The following is an 18,502-nucleotide window of genomic DNA, read 5'->3' on the forward strand; positions in this document are numbered from 1 at the left end:
ACAATAATTAATATTTGGGCTTTTAAATTATTTACTTACCAAGTTGCCACAGATGTGGTACCAGCTTCAAGTTTGATCCCAACCATGCTGTTTATTACGCTACGCTAATTTCTACTTTACATAGTCCTTGATACATCTGAACGCTGGTGTACTGTACTGTAAATTCATACTTACGCCAGGTTTTTGTGAGCAAGTATGCTTTGTACATGAGGCCCCAGGTCACTTGGTGCATTGGACAAATTATTAAGGAAAGAAATACTGGAGGAACCTCTCTTTCCCAAGGGGACTATTGCCTCTGGCTATGTGTGGGATGCTTGTGAGTCCTGGTGTCATGTGTGTCTGGAGCCACTGTCCATCGAGGACGCAGTGGATCTATTCATATTTTGGAATTTGATAACAGGGCTACCCATGGTTGGCTTCGGTGGTTCCATGCTTTATGCTTTTTTTAAGATTGCAAAAGCTGCAGCCGGAGGAAAAAGCGTTCCTGGGGTCTATGGTTACTCGACTGACAGAATTACATCAGAGGATGGTCTGGATTGAAGGACTGCTTATTAATATTTCTGCCCATTCGGAGTAGGAAAGAGGACAGATGGAGAGAGAGACTGACTCTTGAGGAGAACAAGGTGATGTCACAGGTACTTCATAAACCCAAAGGAAGCTAGGAGCCCTGGGTCCTGAAAGTGACTTCTTACTAGCAGAGTAGTTGACTATTTTCTTTATTATTTTCCTTACACAGCCCACAGCAGCACGCATTTCTCTCTTGAGGAACATGAGGTGAGGCGTACACTGCATACTGTATATCCGAGGAAGGCGGCTGGTCCTGATGGCCAGGACGTGTACTAAAGGATTGTGCAGATCACCTCACTGGAGTCCTAACGAAGCTCTTCAGCCAATCCCTGGCAGAGTACACTGTCTCCAGTCTCAACGATTACAGACCAGTGGACTTACCCTGGTAATAATGAAGTGCTTTGAAAACCTGGTCAAGTCACATTACAGCAGCCCTGCTCCCAAAACTTGACCCTCACCCAGTTTGCTTATATAGCGAATCGATCCACAGAAGACACCATAGCAACAGCACTCCTTGGGCATTATCACACCTGGAGCAGTGGAGAGCTATGTGTGGATGCTGTTTTGTAGAATATAGCTTGGCATTTAACACCATCCTCCCACACAAGCTGGTTATGCACTGTATGAAACACCAATTGCCTATAACAGAGCCGGTGGTCCGGTTCCGGCCACGCTCGTCTCAGCTCCTGGTGGTCCGGTCCCGGCCACGCCTGCATCAGTTCCTGGCGGTCTCGCACCGGCCACGCCTGCATCGGTTCCTGGCGGGTCTGGCACCGGCCATGCCTGCATCGGTTCCTGGTGGCCTGGTTCCGGCAACGCCTGCATTGGTTCCTGGTGGCCCGGCTCTGGCCACGCCTGCATCGGTTCCTGGTGGCCCGGCTCTGGCCACGTCTGCATTGGTTCCTGGTGGCCCGGTTCCGGCCACGTCTACATCGGTTTCTGGTGGTCCGGCTCCGGCCACGTCTCCACATCTGTCCTCGTCTCTGGTTCCGGCTCATCGCCGACTCTCATCTCGTCCGGCGGACTGGCGGTCTCGTCCTTGGCGCAACCTGCCGCAGGGGTGGCGCTGCCTCCTGCGTCGTCGGCCACCTCAGCTGCCCTTCCTCTGGGGCAGCTCAGGAGGATGCAGTCGCCGGCCGCGACGGTGGTACGGTACCTACCGTCACCAGCGACCTCGACCCCTCGGCCTCCGAATGCCTCGACCGCCTGGAGGACGTCGTTGGTCATGTTGGGTCATGGGAGGCATTTTGTGGAGACATCGTGTGCCACTCTGCCCAAGCGGCTGGTGGGCAGGACCTCTCGGCGCCGCCATCCCCCGTGAGAGGACAGTTTGGACCTTGTTTTTCATGTACTGTGGACTCATAATAGACTCTTGTTTTGACCCTCCTCCAGTCCTCCCTCCGCCCACCCTGCTTGTTTGCCTTGACGGGGAGGGATTCGGTCCCTCCTCCTGAGACCGCCCTCCGCCCACCTGGTTTGGGGAGGGCCTCCGTGGGTGCCGTGGTAGACGCCCTAGGGGGAGGGGTACTGTCACGATCCGTACTGTTTCCTGTTTTACTCTGAAAGGACTTCCTGTTCATACCTCATCTCAGCTGTTTCTGTCATTACCGGTTCCCATTATCAACACCTGTCTGTAATTAGTAATCCACACCAGTGTATATAGCCTCCACCTCTCACACAGTCTAGTTGCCAGATTGTCGAGTCTCAGTACCACGTTCCAGCGTTCCTAGTTCAGTTATCTTGTTCAGTTATCTGTACCTGTATTCTTGCTCATCTGTACTGCTGTTGTGAGAGGTAATTTCCCCACTGCGGGACTATTAAAGGTTTTCTTATTCTTATTCTTATTCTTGTTGCGTGATCCCGTTTGTTTTTCGACCGCCGATTCCTGCCTGTCCCTCAACTGTACCTTCGCCTGGATCCATTGGTAATGTTTCTGACTGTCTGACCACGAGATTTGCCTAGCCCTAGTCTTTACCTCTGCCGTGTTAACCTCTGTATCGAACCCCTGCATGTTCTGATCCTGCCTGCCTCTTTTGTGCCTTTAAACTGAGCCTTCACGTGTATGACTTGGATCGCTTGACTACGTTTTGGTCAATAAACACTGTTTGTTAACCACACACCTTGTCCGCACTGTGCATGTGGGTCCGATATCTGCCGTAGTCTGACAGCGCCAAACTGTGTTTACAAGGCAGCGCATGTGTTGGGATGCATCTGCCAAAAGGAATCCATGAGCGTTTGCCGTTCATCATCATATTCATCTATAATTCATTTCATATCGGAAAATAAGGTGTCTTTTTTTTATTTAATTTTATAATATTGTGAAAGTGTAATAATAAAATAATTAATAAATTTTAAAATGTTTTCACTTGATCTATCTGAATTCATATTAATTACAAAGTGACCCTTAGTTTACCAATCATATTATTTTATGCAGGTTAAATGTCGCATTTGTTTGACAGAACTTTCCTATTTAAACAAATCCACCTCAGTGGGTCCAAGTGCAAGGAGGGCGTCAGTAGACTGCAGTCAGAACAGCAGCTGTCTACACTCACTTCAGGCATGTTATTCAGCATTATTTGTTTCTTGTTTGAAAATCTAAAATGCCAGTTTGTTGTTTCTAGATAACCTTTGGCAAGATCTCCTCATTGTAGTGGGCAGGCAGACCAAATTTGTTTAAAAAGAAAACAAAAAAAGGCATCTTCATTCACAATATGTTCACTTAGATTTTGACGTTATGATACATGTCCACTTTTTATCGACTGTATCTAAAAATATCAATTTTAAATTTAAATGAAGATATGAAATAATACTATATAAAATACAATGACTTAAATTATATTATTGTATATATTAAGTCATCAAATCAGTGTCAGATGAGTCTGTCAACTAAGTTGCCTGTAGGGATTTTTAAGGTCCAGCAGGTGTCAGTATTCAGTGACACAGTATCGGCACAGTATCAATACAGTTTTGCAATTTGTCGAAACGCTTCATGACGCCTCATCTACCCATTACTAGTTGTGAGTGAAAATGTGTAATTATAGTATAATTTTTTACAGATTTCCATTTAACTTCTAGCTTCTACTGCTGTGTCCTACTTTACTTTTGGTGACATTTTTTTAATAATCTGTAAAAGTATTAAATTTAGAATTTTTATATTGTATATATTTTATAATATTTGATTTAAACTAAGACTTAATACAACCCTTCCCCAGACTTTCAACTTAAAGCTAAACTTAAATATTGTCTTGAATTCTTACCAAGTTTTAATGCAAAAACACTCTAGCTGAAGGTAATTGTCAAAATTTTATTTTGTGTTTATATAATGATAATGTAGTCATTACGATCCCAGGGCTGGCGTGGCCAGCCGTCTGATGCTCTCCTCCTCACCACTCTTTCTGTTTTGGACAACACCCCTTCTCTTTCCCTCAGTAGATTCTCTGCAATCAGTTCAATTTCTCACATATGCCTGTCCTCTGCTCCCTTCATATTCTTCCCCAGCCCATCAGTCTGTGCTGGGTCATTGCCAATCCATGCTGCTCTACCTTTATTACCTTGCCTTCATGACATCTCCACTGCCTCCGGGTAGCATAGGACTTATTGCTTGATGGAACTGTTTGAATTACGGATTTATGGATGCTCACGGTCACGGTTTGGTCCTGTCAGTTGTGTTATGTTCTTACCTCCTCATTAGTCACGCTGTGTGCCGAACATAAGACGTGCAGTAAATAGCGGGCTCATGTTAACTGTGCTCACGATTAGTCACGCATTGTCAAGCATCTAAGATGTGCAATGTGCCTGCTAGCTTTATGCAGTCACTTTTTTGTTGTATGTTTAGTGTTGTGTTCTTTTGCGATTAGGGATTGGACTTGTTGTTCTCCTGAGTTTCGTTTGGGTTGGTTTTCCAGGAGCAATTTTTTTCCAGTTACATTTTTTCTGTTGTCTGTCAAGTATTATTTGTTTTTAAGATCTGATTTTTGATTCTGACTTGGGTCCCAGGATCTTTCACAGACTTGACCTGCCATCCTACTGGCGACCTGTCCAGGGTGTACCCCGCCTCTTGCCCATAGCCAGCTGGGATGGGCTCCAGTTCCCCTGCGACTCCACGTACCCGCCATCCTGTATGGCGAGTTCTGATAGTAGTAATACATGTCATTTCCCCACTGTGGGACTATTAAAGGTTTTCTTATCTTTGACATTCTGGAATCCTATTGAGTTCAAGCGGATGTACCTGCTGGCCTCTTCTAAGATTGGTTTCTTCTCCCTTTTATTGAGCACAAATGCAATTTTCTTGTAACATGGCTGAACTTATACGTTAAACTATCCCAGCAGGCACACAACCAACCTTCAACCGACCTTCAATGTTAAAATATGGTTGAAATAATGTCAGTTATTGTTGTGACATTGATGCAACATTGAAACAACATTGAATGCGGATGGCTGTAAAAAGGTTAACAAAATACTTTTAAAGTAAAGTTGAAATAATGTCAGTTATTGTTGTGAAAATGATATAACATTGAAATATTTGATCAACGTTGAATCAACATTGCCCCATCAACGTTGATTCACCTTTCAAAATCAACACATAATCCAATGGTCATTCAACCCTAATATGACGTTGATTCAACTATGATTCAACGTTGAAATGGAAATGTATCAACTGTTATTACCTGTGGAAATAATTGGTTGAAAATACTGAATATGAAATGAAGCAATTCTTTTTATGTTTGTTTTTTGTGTTATCTAAGGACATTTATTTATGTTGTCAGACCTACAGCCACTATTACTGTTTAAGAATTAATTACATGTCCTAATACATTATAGAACCTTGAGCAGTTTGGTTAAGTTGTTAAAATGGTTAAGTTGTAATGTTCTACCAGGAGAAGGTTTATTTAATCACTGCTTTATTACTGTCATTCGAATAATGTGGAGCTTCTAAATGTGCAATTACTCAAGATGTCTCGATAGCAAACGATTTCTCTTTGGGTGATTCTAATATTCTTCAATATTCATTATTCCCCAATAACAATGTGACACAAGTGTTTGTACTGCAGGAATATAATTTTAATAATTGCTATCCAAGAAATACTAAGCTGAAGAAAGTTTATATCAAAGTAACATACCACAGTGGAAGATACAGGTTGGGATATGAAACCTGACAAGATTAAAGAGTTCTAGGTTGAGGTTTTACAGTGTCTGTCGGTTTTAGGTTTAATTGGTCAGCGTCTTCACGCCTTCACGTCTTCAGCGTTGTGGTTTAAGTGTTGTTCCCATTGTGCAGTCTGATTTGCTGCAGCTGCATGTCTTCACCACGGTGTAGCTGTGCTGGAGCTTAGAGCCATCAGGACAGACCAGTTCCACCTGCTTCTGACTGGTGTTGTCCTCTTGGCAACACTCACACTGGTGCATCATCATATTAGCTGCTGCAGAATATCTTCAAACAGAAACAGATAAAAGCTATAATAATAAAGCTGATTTGTTAAAATCGAGCTTTCATTCATTAGCTTTATAAGCATGAATTATTTTTTAAAAGCTGGTACAATTTAATTCATAGTACTAATTTCAGGTAATCAAAGCATGTAAAAAAACCTTCATCTACTTTCATATGAATTGAAATGTGAACCAACCACTCCATATAACTGGGTTGAAGACATGGTGTGTTTCATTAATTTTGTGTAAATGCTTCTTAGACCCCTTCATCCCAATTAGCTGCTTCTTTTTAGAAAAGCTGTAGGATGGTCGGTATTTGTTTGTGCCATTCTAAATCTACCAGGCCCTCCACCTTAATGAAACACTACAAAAATTAGATTTGATAGTTTGACCTCAAACATCCAACACATTGCTAAATATACTCACATGGATGCGCTGCCACAGTGTCCAGCACAGGACGTCAGGTTGACTGTGAGTATGCTGGTACAGCCATTCACTTCAATGATTGACTGTCTACTCTGGACTTCACAGACACTCTGTATCTTACCTGGAATTCACAACAGTTCCAACAGTAACAAAATATAAAACTTCTTAATTCATAATTACATATCGGGCAATTACAATTTGTTCAGTCTCTCAATGACTTACAAGTTTTACAGCATCCATCTGTGTCTGTTGTCTCCGTGCCCTGAAGAAGAAATTTCATGTTGTTTCAGTAATGATGCAGAGTATTAGATGAGTTAGTTGCTGCAGTGGTTTAATTAACTCACAGGTTCACAGTCCAGGGGATTAAAAGGAGGACAACTGGTTTTGGTCTCCTTGGTAAAAAAGACTCCATTTATCTTCTCACAGGTATATTGTACACACTTGTTGCTAGAGGGCACAAATGTGTTGTTGATCTGTGCCACAGAGGATTAGAAAAAAAGTTGAGAACAGACCTTTAGTAGCAACTGGAAAAAAAACTGAAAAACTAGTGCCAATAAACATAAACAGAATTCTAGTGGATAATGGCCATTGCAACACAAGGAGCTACATGTCCCAGAAAAAAAGTGAATGTTTCCAAGGTAACAGGCCTGATGCCTCATGATGGTTCATAAGGTTGGTGAATTTACCATCCAAGCTATTATGAGAATACTAATTAATGTTATAAATCTCAACCATTTTCCACACACGGTTTCTGTATTGGTTATTTGAATCTGAAACCTAAAATACTTGACCACGAAAAGACTCTCGATTAAAATATAAATGAATTAGAAACACACTGTTATTATTTTCACATTTGATGTCGATGAGTTTCAGATCAGAATTTATCACGCTCACGTTTTTTTGCAAATACGGAGTTACTAACATAAAGGACCGATTGAAAATGTTTATGGCAATGTTGCATTCAGAAGCTGTGGACTGGAATAATTATGATTCGGAATATTTTCTACTCAAGTAGTTAGCATTAAGCATTAAAGACAAATTTATACCTTTTGAGCATGTGTCCCTGTACTGCATAGCATACTCATAAAGTTATGTTCTGGATTGTAATACTTCTTACATGCAGACATATGTGAATACACCATTGGTTAAAGCATTCTGTGACTGGCGCTAATACATTATACATTTTACAGCATAATAAAGGATTTCTTTCTTATGCTGTTGACAGAAAGGTCCAAACAGCCGCAACACTGACCGTAACAGTGTGTGTTGTGTTGTCAGATGTGGTGAATATGCAGCTCTTCTGAACACAGGTCCCACAGCATTGGTCAGATCCAGTCTCATATTCAAACCCCTGGAGTAAAAATCATCAAGAGTAAGGAAAACAGCGAAACAATCTAACATATTAAGTCAATTAAAGATCAACATGCTAGACAGTATACTGTATGTGAACACATAAGATAAGGCAACGGGACAATGCCAGTAACGTAGTTCAGTTCTGTAATAGATTCATGTATTTCTCAGGACTTAAAAGAAAATCCATTAAATTACAAATTGATAATTTTTTAGCCCCTCAGATCAATGGATTGACTAATAGATGGGTTTCTCCAAAGTCCATGTTCTTGGTAAGTCTATTGAATGAACTCACTTCGGAACAGTTTGTGTTGCAGACAACAGGATTGCAGTTGATGATATTCAGTTTGGTGACAGGATCCATTTTCAGGCCACAGAAACAATCCTGGCAAGGCCCAGGTTTGAAGGCTGGCATTGTTGTCTTCCCTGATGGTTCTGCTGGCCCAGATGTTGGAGCAGTTGATTCTATGGACGGTTCTTCTGGTGCTTCTAATGGTGCTTCAAACGATGTTTGTGGTGTTGGTATCCTGGCACCAGGCTAAATACACAATGATGATGCAATGTGTGACTGGCATTAAAAATCTATGTCACTTCATACTTCACGAGTCACAGATGCAACTAGTCTTAGTCTCAATCTTAGTCTTTAGAAAGGAGGAAACAGTTTGACCTGTATAGGAAACTGAAGGAGGAAAGTGACTTTGGAGGCCTTTTGAGTGAGGAGATGCAACTAGTATGTTTGTTTCAGTAAAAGTGAAGCTGTGTTTACTGAATCTGATGTACCTACTCAGCTCTTGCCTGAGCGAAATACAGACTTTTTTTTAAATAAAAGACCATCCTGACCTAGCTAACAATGAGTGGCTCCTGATGTTTTACTATCTTGTGGACTCAAAATGTAAACTAGCTTAATGTGAAAATGCAAGGCATTGGAAATACTGTTTTATCCCTTTAACGAGCAGTGTTTGCATTTAAAAACAAGCTGGAACTTCTTATTGTGGATATTGAAACAGGTCCCTGGTGTCTGCATTAATGATTTTGAGCTAGTTGTTGCTGAAGGCCTCAGACATGTGGGTGAATAGCTTAATAAGTCACAATGAAGATTTGGAAAGACTTGCATGACAGCAAGCAGGCAAGCAAACACAAGTAGACAGAAATGAAAAAACTTCAATACGCAGACCAGCTAATGGTCAAAATTTGGCAAGTACTTCCTGTCACATACTGCACAGTGCAGCATGTGAATATGTTTGGCTCTACGTACATCATGGTTTACAGATCGATGCCGGAAAAAAGGTTACGGTTAACAGATCAATGCCTGAAAACAAGCTCAATGACTGCATGGAGCCTAATGTCACTATGTATCAACCAGACTACAAATCCCTCAGCAAAAACCATGCAGCATCAAAAGTCACATTAATGGTAGGAAGTATTTCAATGAATATAAGAACATTTAAAAAAAAATACATTCAGAAACGTATTATACTCCAAAATTGTTAGTTGAAAACTACATGCATTTAGTTCTATTAGTGTTAAAAAATGTATTTGGCTCTCACAAAAACTTTGTTTGAAATATGTACCTTTATAGCTCTATAGATTAAAACTTACAAATATGTTGATGCCAGACACTGAGTGGTTTAGTAGAGAAAATTCCCAATCGGGTTTAAGTTCTTTCCTATACTGGGCAGGAATAATTTTAACCTTAACCTGGCTTAGTAGCAGCTCCGCCACCTCCTGTTTACCAGACACTGTGTATGAGTGATCGTTCCGTCCTTTATCTCTGTCTCGACTGTTTCCTATGGTGCTGGCTTTTGTTCCTTTTGAATTTGTAAGTGCAACTGAATTACAGGCAGGTCAGACCTTCTCACAGGCTTTATCTATGTTTGCTATGATGAATATGGTATATTGATGTTTGGAGCTTGAACTGTGTGCTTACCTTGTATTCGGTCATATCATAGACACATACTCCCTTAGGAACTGTATGAATGAGAAAACAAAAGTAAAGGTAAAGAATGAATCAGATTAATCATGTGGTTCCATAGATCCTTCATCTCATTACACTAGACAACAGTCTGATAGACTCAACCTTTGTTCACAAAGGTTTCATTTTAACTTATCGTGCCCTAGTCTACTTTATTATACATACATTATGTTTAGTATTTGTCAAATTAAATGTTTCTACTTGTTTTTCTAGGTGTTGTATCAATTTAATAGATTAGATAGAATATAGATTATTTTTTCAGAATTAGACTGGAAGCAAATATGATCCATTTCTTATAAAAATAACTTTTTTGTTGTTAATTCATGAAAATATTAGAGTGGACCCGGTGCAGTTTGCATATCGACCTGGTGGATTCGATTCGATTCGATTCGATTCGATTCGATTCGATTCGATTCAATTCAATTCAATTCAATTCAATTCGTTTTTATTTATATAGCGCCAAATCACAAAAAAGTTATATCAAAGCACTTTACTAAGTAAGGTTTAAGACCTTACACAACTTAACCCAACAAATCCCACATACAGCAAGCAATTTGACAGCAACAGTGGAGAGGAAAAACTCCCTCTCTAACGAGGAAGAAACCTCCAGCAGAACCAGGCTGGATGTGAGCGGCCATCTGCCTCGACCGGTTGGGGTGAGAGGATAGAGAGAGAGAAAAGCACAGCAACAACAACAAGCAACAACAGAGCACAGGCAGGATGGTTGGACCAGGGACTGGACCGGACACAGGATGGTTGGACCAGGGACTGGACTGGACACAGGCAGGATGGTTGGACCAGAGACTGGACACAGGCAGGATGGTTGGACCAGGGACTGGACACAGGCAGGATGATTGGATCTGCAGCTGCCCACCAAACTTTGAGTCCAACGATACCTGTAGGTGAGGACAGGGGGGAGAGGGGGGGGGAGAAGCACAACTACTAGAGAGAAAGAGACAAGGTTAGTTGAACATTGATGAGAATGTCATGAAAAATGATGAGATGTTATTGGACAGAAGAAGTAGAAGGAAACAGAGGAGCTCAGTGTATCAATTAAGTCCCCCAGCAGTCTATGTCTATTGCAGCTTAACTAAGCGATGGTTCCTGTGACTAACAATCATTGCCAGTGACCTGAACCATCTCTAACTATAAGCTTTATCAAAAAGGAGGGTCTACACGTTATACAGTGACATTTTATCTTCCTGAATTTTGTATTTTGCATTACTGTACAATATCTTTTCTACATACTCAAAATGATTTTTGCCCCTAAAAAACATGTTTATAAGCTAGAATTTAAAAAAATCAAATACCCTTTACTCGAAATCTATGAAACAGGTCGGTCATTATTACATAAAGTTAACGTGATTTTACACATAAAGCTTGTGTTTTGTTCAAATACTTGCTGTATGGGTAATAAGGAATTTCATATTAACGTTAATACTTTTCATCAGTTTATGATTATGTGAAATATCTACACCTAATGAAACTTTGTTTTCTGATGGCATAAACTGGGCTTCAACTAACATCGTTCTGCTTCTCAGACTAAAGCTGTACCAACTGAGCCAGCTGAGCACTATCTGAGGCACTATTAAAGGAGTTGGTACTTTATTGCCCAAGCAATAGCAATGAAGTATTAAATTTACCATTTTCAATTATGTGTTTTCAGTGTTCATGAATAACCTCATCAACCTTATATATTTATACTTATATTTATGTACATGTTTGATGAAATATTTACATTGGGTATCAACAGTTCTCTGGTGCCTCAGTGGATAAGCGATAGTCTGAGAAGCAGGAGGTTTCTCTCTCTCCATTTTTTAACCCTATTGAGGATTTTTTCTCAGAGATGAAAAGTTTATGATCGCCAGCCACGTACAAAACAACCTACAGTACGTGGCTGACATTGGTGCAGCTTGTGATGACATCACAACAGACACCTGCAGAGGCTGGATAAGACACTGTAGAGGAGTCTTTCCATGCTGCATCACAAGAGGTGATATTCACTATATTCACTGTGATGTGGATGAGAATTTGTGGCCCAACATATAGGAACGACAGCACTGCAAGTACAGTTTTACAGAATATTGTCCTTGTGAAGGAGCGCTACCGCAGGTCATTCCTCCCCAAAGTCGTCAGACTATACAATACATCATTGTAGTGATACACAATGTGTAACTACACGGTGCACTTATTCATTGCTGTGTTATTACAATACTAATCATGTGCAATATTCCTCATATCTAACACTGTGTGTAACTTAAAACGTGTAATACTTTATCAACCATCCATTAATACTATAAATATGCACTATATGCTATTTCTAGATGTAAATTTACTTCATTTAATTACAAGCACCTTGTTTTATTTTTCCTGCACAGTTAATATATATTTTTTATTTCTATCCTGTTCTTTTGCTGCTGCTGCAAAAAAGAATTTCCTCATCATGGGATTATTAAAGTCTAATCTGATGTAATCTAATCTAATGCAATTTAATCTAATAATATTATTATTCATTATTATGTTTTTGTGACCTGACATTAAACAAAGTGGCTAATATTTTAACAATCAATATTAACAGAAAACGTTTTTACTCATAAACACATTTTGATAGTTTACATTTCTCTTTTAGCCTTTAATGCACATTAGCTCATGATAAAGAATAAAAGCCCTTTAGTTTGATGCTTTTATTTTTCGAAAGTAACCATAAGTGGAAAAAGGTAACTTACCACACTCAAAGGATTGGCAGCAAGTGCTGTTGGTGGCATTGAGACTGAAGCCCAGTGGACAGTTGACCAGTGGTGGACACAGATTTGTATTGCATTCTGTTGGGAAAAAGTGTATTTGAAAATTTTAAAATTTCTGGTAAACTTCGGCAACCTATATTTTGCATGTTCAGAAGAATATTTGTAAATTACTAGGACACTAGAAAATGACCTAGAAAAGCTATACGTGCAAAAACAGAACAACATAAATTTGCTTGAAAAGACACAAAAAAGTAAATGCTGCTTCTGCCGCTTATCCAGGGCATAAGTCTCCTCAGAGCCCCTAGAGCCCCCTTCCACAGACACCTTTTCCTGGGTGCCCAGGCTGATAGACATAGTACCCTTAGCGTGTCTTGGGTCTTCCCCTGGGCCTGGTTAGAACACCTTCCCAGGGAAATCCAAAACTGATTCCCAAGCCTCTTTAGCTGGCTTCTCTTGATGTGAAAGAGCAGCAGCTCAACTCCAGGCTAATCCCGAGAGACAGACCTCCTCATCCTATTTCTAAGAGTGCACCCTGCCACTCTGCAGCTGTTGTGATTTGGCCCTCCGGCCTGCTTGAGGAGCTTTTGGGTTGTGTTCTTTTGTCTTGATCTGTCGTCATGTGACTTCCTGTTTTAGTTCCTGTGGGTAATTTGTGCAATCTGTTACACCTGTTTAGTTAGTATTTAAATTTCTAGTTTGAGTTCCGTCTTTTTCAGTTTGTCACAGTTTGCAGATGTCTTGGTGAAGGTTTGTTCTGTCTTGTGCTGTTAATTGTCCTGTCTTTTAACTCATCACTTTGTGTGTTTAGTTTATAGTGTGTTTACTTGTATATTTCCTGCGTAGCAGTGATTTTTGGTTTCGCCTTGTTAGTGTATTTTGCACCCAGTGTAGCACTTGAGTTTAGCTTGTACTCCTGCTTTAGTTTTGTGCGTTATGTGTAGATGTTTCCAGTTGTGTCATTTGACCAGTGTTACAATTAAATTACTTATATCAAAAGTTCAGTTATACATTTGGGTTCTCCTCTCCTCTCCTCTGTGTGTGTGTGTGTGTGTGTGTGTGTGTGTGTGTGTGTGTGTGTGTGTGTGTGTGTGTGTGTGTGTGTGTGTGTGTGTGTGTGTGTGTGTGTGTTTATTATTGCCTGATGGAGATCAGTTGAAATTGCATAAAAACATTTTGACTCAATTTAATTTACTATGGGTCAAATAATAAAAGCATCTTTCTCTGTCCATACTTAAATCACTTTTAGATCTGTGTGTGAGACACAGGAACATACCACAGGCCTGTGTTATGCAGCAGCCATCGGTCTTGTTGACCAGCTGGAAGGGCTTGTTGCAGATAGGGCTCTGCACTGATGGGCACTGAACGGGTTGACACTGGATGCTCATAGAATCATGGTCACATACACAAGTGTTGCAGTCACTTTTCCATGTTTCACCAGGCTGGTAAAGACAAAGGGAAACTAACGACATTTGGTTTATGTTTTGCAAATTTAAATGCCTAACGTTTCAGGCACCTCTCTCACCTGTTTTGGTTTCCCATCAGGTCCAACGCAGTCTGAAATTTAGCAAGTTATTACTTCATTTGTATTAAAAGGGATATACACAGCATACATAATTAGATATGGTTTCTGCTTACCACAGGAGGTAACACACGTGCCAAAGACTGGGTTAAACAAGGTGGTGCCATGAGGACAGAAGCAACCCTCCATTGTGTAGTTGGTCTTATCTCCCTCAAACTTATTATTGTACCTAAGGCCAAAAATGGAAAAATTTATTCATTGGCGAGGGTTCTCCAGACCAATAAAGCCACACATAACTACTTCTCCGTAATACATTTGTTTTTGATTGAGTCTGTGACACTCATTACAGTAAAATACATACACTTGAACTACATGTTCACCTTCACTTTACCTGTAGCTGCATGTGGGCTCTACAGGGGCACCGCAAGCCATATACACTTTGTTGCCTGGACACTTGTGATCTGGAAGATGGAAGTAAATTTATGTGCAATTGTGTTATAACCTTTTACACAACTCTAGTATTTAGCATGACCCTTACCACACTGGCCATTTGTAGCATTTCTCCAGTTGATGCAAACGCCTGCATTAGAACATTCAGTGGCATAGGCCTCAAGGCTGGAGCAGGTATCATTACTATTGCTACAAATATCTGATGTGCAGGTCGACACAAAGGGTCCAGGGGGTATGATTGCATGGCACCGTGCAAATACACTAGTGGGGACATCACAACATAATAGATTACAGTGTAGTGTTTTTGATCATTTCTGCATTTCATCTAATTTAATAATTCATTCCAAGCTATCTATTTCCTTAAAATTTTGTTTGATGCTCGTATCACAATACAGAATTATATCCAAACTTGCTGTACCCTTCATACAAGCCAGTGTTGGTCAGAGAAAAGGGCACAGTGTCCAGTTTGGCCTGAAGCAGCAATGGAAACTTTACAGGACATGTTTAGAGCTTCTGCTACAGAAAATGAACACGCCATACATTTTTTTTACAGTGACTGAGAGTGGTAAAGAACATGTACAGCTTTATCTTCCGCTTCACAGGCACTAAGCTCACTGTTAAATGATGACACACTACAGCCTCTCTGGTCACATTGTGAAGTATGTGGATGATAATAATATGTGTATGTAAGTATGTGGATGATGATAATTTCATGATAACCAAGTTCTGTAATAGCTTCACCCCTTAAGGAACTAGACTCATGTACACTTGTTGTTGCAGCAATATATAATTATTAGTTTTCAATAACAAGACACACATGTAGTATACTATACTGTAAATACTGTGGTGTTTAGTAAAATAATTATGGGCTGTTTATTTGATAAGAGAACTGTCTCCTGACACACCACAGTCCTAACAAATGTAGGTACAAGGACTGTCCTTTTCTTCTCGTTGTTGACATGATACTTCAGAATAATGGAGCAGAGGGTGAATGTTAACAATATACTTCAGTATATGAACTCTTCAGTTTAAATCGTTTTTAATCGTTTTTTAAAGAAACCACCCTATTAAATAGAAGTTCAGCCTAACTGTATGTCTAAAATTGTTACTGTTCTTCAAATCGCAAGTGAAAACCCCAAAATGTCAGTTGTTTTGCATTCATTGGTCTCTATTGAGTTTCAATGTAGTAATGACGGTTAGGTTAGATTTGCTTGCTCCCTTTACCTGGTGGTTAGGAGATCACAGATAGCGGGTTTGCATGTGGGCTGGGTTGTTGAGTATGGTGTTGAAGTGATCCTGGGTGTTGTCGTAGTTGGTGAGGTTGTAGCGATGACGCAGGATGTATCTGGGACTTGCCACTGATGTGCAGAGTTACTGCAGCTTTCCACCTGGCCATTGGGAGAACGGCAATCATTGGTCTGGGAGTTGTCACACGTTCCTGTAAAAGGAAATATAGCACAATGAAGACCTGGCCACTACATCTGAAAACAAAGAGACACAAGAGCTATACTGCTAGAAAGTCATCATTTTCTGACAATGGTAAACCATCTTGAGGACTTGAAATGCCTTTTGAGTATGTAACAGTTTAACACTACTACATTTAATAATTTAAAATTTTTCTGTGGATAACATTCTGATGAATCAAAATATAATCCTAGAATACAGACTTTTGATTATTTTGATAGCAACATCATTTCTGTATCAAGTGATATATCATAAATTAAGGCTAAATGTCTAACTAATGGAAAAACTATTCAATTCATTTGCTTATTTAGAACAAAAGTCAATTAAAAACACAAAAATACTACTCTGGAGAATAAAAAAAACAAAAACAAATCCCACTTGAGCAGCACTAGGCAACATTGTAGAAGAATAAAAATAATCCATAAGTCCAAAAAGAATCATAACACATAAAATACAAAAAATAAAATTATATATATAATTCTATATTTCTTCATATATATTTGTAACTCACCACATTGTCCCTCTGTGTTCCCACCAAAAAGAGTAAAGGGAAGGTCAATACTAAATGATGAGCTCCTGTAGACCACTTTAACGCCCAGTGTTGGTATTTCCAACATGATCAGCATATCTGTGCTGGTGAGTTGAAGAAGAGAATTGCTGTAGGCAGGATAGATCCGTTTCTGGTTTACGTACACCTAGAGAAAGAGAAAAAATGACAGGAAACACTGTAAACCAAGTACCACTATTTTAAAATAAGATCAAAATATATGTATCAAATCCCCAAAAAAGTCTAACTCAAACTAATAACACAACAAAACTAAAGACCACTTAGAAGTCTACCTTCACAGTAGCATTAGGCCAATGCCTCCAAATAATTAATAAAACTAAAGGAACAAATGACAAAGCAAATCGCTGCCTACCACATTAGATGCTGTTCCTGAAGTCTTCAGTTGGGTAAAAACTACAGTGTAAGACTGGTACGTAACAGTGAGAGTTTTGGGGCAGAAGGTGCTGTCTGAAGGATCACAGTTATGGTTATTTACTATAATAGTCAGATTATATTTGGCAATAATTTCCTTGACCAGGTAGTAAGAGCAGTTCTCATTGAAGCTGTATGATTGTCCATCAAATGTCATGTAATGGGATCCACCCCAGACGCTGCACACACCTGCAGAAAAACAGGATAACATATACTGTAATATTATTAAAACCTGGGGCACTTGGAAAAGATATTGGCTCCACAAGCTTTTAGTCTGGGCTGGGTCATTGTTCATGAATTGTTTGTTTGATTGTAGTGACTGTCCTTGCATCTGATGAAAGAAATATAACTGATGACCGCTGCCACTCATACCATATCGAGCAGAGTTAAGCCATGTTCCCATATAATCGTGCACTTACTAGTCATGACGGGCCCTAGAATTTGTTAGCAAAACTCCTGGCCAATTAAGTAAGTCATGCATTGCACTCATGTCAGTTGTGCATTGTATTCCAAGCCAGTGTTAGCAAAATACTTTCAAGTTAAGTCAAGTTATATTCTGTACCCAAGTCCAAGTTGTTCAAGTACAGTCCTGTGTTTAAGATAAAATCATGTGTTTAAGAGAAGAGCCTGTGTTAAGAGAAAATTCTATGTTTAGCTCCTACTGTAGTCCACATCATAGCTTTTATGCTCCTAAGCCCATGCCATAGCTCTCTGTCCTTGTCCTTAAACAAACAGTCCCCTGGTTGGTTATTTTAGACTCTCATAGACCCAGTCCACCATCTTCGATGGCTGGTCTTTACATTAGAATAAGAATCAGCTTTAATAGCCAAGTTTGCACAGAATAACCAAGGAATGTTATGTGGTCTGTCTCCGTCTTTGTTTGCTCTTGTGGTGAAGAAAAAGCCTATTTGTGTAAAATTGTCACAGATTCCAAATGTACATATATTTTACTGGAAGAATGAGTATATTACTGTCATCAGTCATCGTATATTACTCTGAAATAAATGCTTTGTATGTATGTGCACAACTTACATTCACATTCATAGTGAAAGCAGCATCTGTCATCATCATAAACCTTGGCAACTTTACGTCCATTGCTGCAAATTGGTTCTTGTGGTGTTGGACAAGGATTTCTTGTCTTTGTGATCCTTCCATTGATGCAAGTAGCTGATGTACAGTTGCTTAACTTCCAACTTTCCCCGTTCTAGATGGGGATTGAGACAAGCATGTCACTATTCAAGAAAGGTGTTACCACAGGTTCATAAGCATCCTGGATACAGAAACGGCTAATATTATTGAAAATTCATTTGTTAATAATCTGACCTTTCTTGGTGGATATACATCATTACAGTCTACAATAGTTGTAGATAGTACTGTTGAAGAATTGGAAGTAGAAGTAGAGATCCCTGAGGTGGTAGTGACTGAGCTTGATATTGTGGAGCCGACTGCTGCAGTAGTAGAATGTAGTGTTGTGCTGGGTACTGGCGTGGGACATGCACTAGAGTGTGTTACAACATCACAAGAGGCATTGCACAGTGCAACATAGCACCACCCTAATCCATCAGTGACATTGTAAACCAAGTCTCCTGTGAAGAGCAGATTTA

At 39.9% G+C, this 18,502-nt stretch overlaps 1 protein-coding gene across 1 annotated transcript in view; it reads right to left on the reverse strand.

Moving 5' to 3' along the window:
• Positions 1–5,606: 5,606 nt before the first annotated feature.
• Positions 5,607–18,502, reverse strand: part of LOC114852580 (mucin-2-like) — a 33,937-nt gene continuing 21,041 nt past the window's right edge. Inside the window, exons 30-47 of the mRNA XM_055507631.1 lie at positions 18,222–18,484; positions 17,931–18,102; positions 16,840–17,087; positions 16,431–16,614; positions 15,680–15,893; positions 14,544–14,716; positions 14,397–14,466; positions 14,122–14,234; positions 14,009–14,040; positions 13,760–13,925; positions 12,469–12,564; positions 9,698–9,738; positions 8,066–8,308; positions 7,673–7,771; positions 6,765–6,893; positions 6,643–6,682; positions 6,421–6,541; positions 5,607–5,998 (exon numbers count right to left, since the gene is read on the reverse strand). Coding sequence (XP_055363606.1) covers positions 5,809–5,998; positions 6,421–6,541; positions 6,643–6,682; positions 6,765–6,893; positions 7,673–7,771; positions 8,066–8,308; positions 9,698–9,738; positions 12,469–12,564; positions 13,760–13,925; positions 14,009–14,040; positions 14,122–14,234; positions 14,397–14,466; positions 14,544–14,716; positions 15,680–15,893; positions 16,431–16,614; positions 16,840–17,087; positions 17,931–18,102; positions 18,222–18,484 — 2,594 coding nt within the window. The 3' untranslated portion in view covers positions 5,607–5,808. The remainder of the gene's footprint in view (positions 5,999–6,420; positions 6,542–6,642; positions 6,683–6,764; positions 6,894–7,672; positions 7,772–8,065; positions 8,309–9,697; positions 9,739–12,468; positions 12,565–13,759; positions 13,926–14,008; positions 14,041–14,121; positions 14,235–14,396; positions 14,467–14,543; positions 14,717–15,679; positions 15,894–16,430; positions 16,615–16,839; positions 17,088–17,930; positions 18,103–18,221; positions 18,485–18,502) is intronic.

Source organism: Betta splendens, chromosome 3 (genome assembly GCF_900634795.4).
Source record: "Betta splendens chromosome 3, fBetSpl5.4, whole genome shotgun sequence".
Classification (NCBI taxonomy): Eukaryota; Metazoa; Chordata; class Actinopteri; order Anabantiformes; family Osphronemidae; genus Betta; species Betta splendens.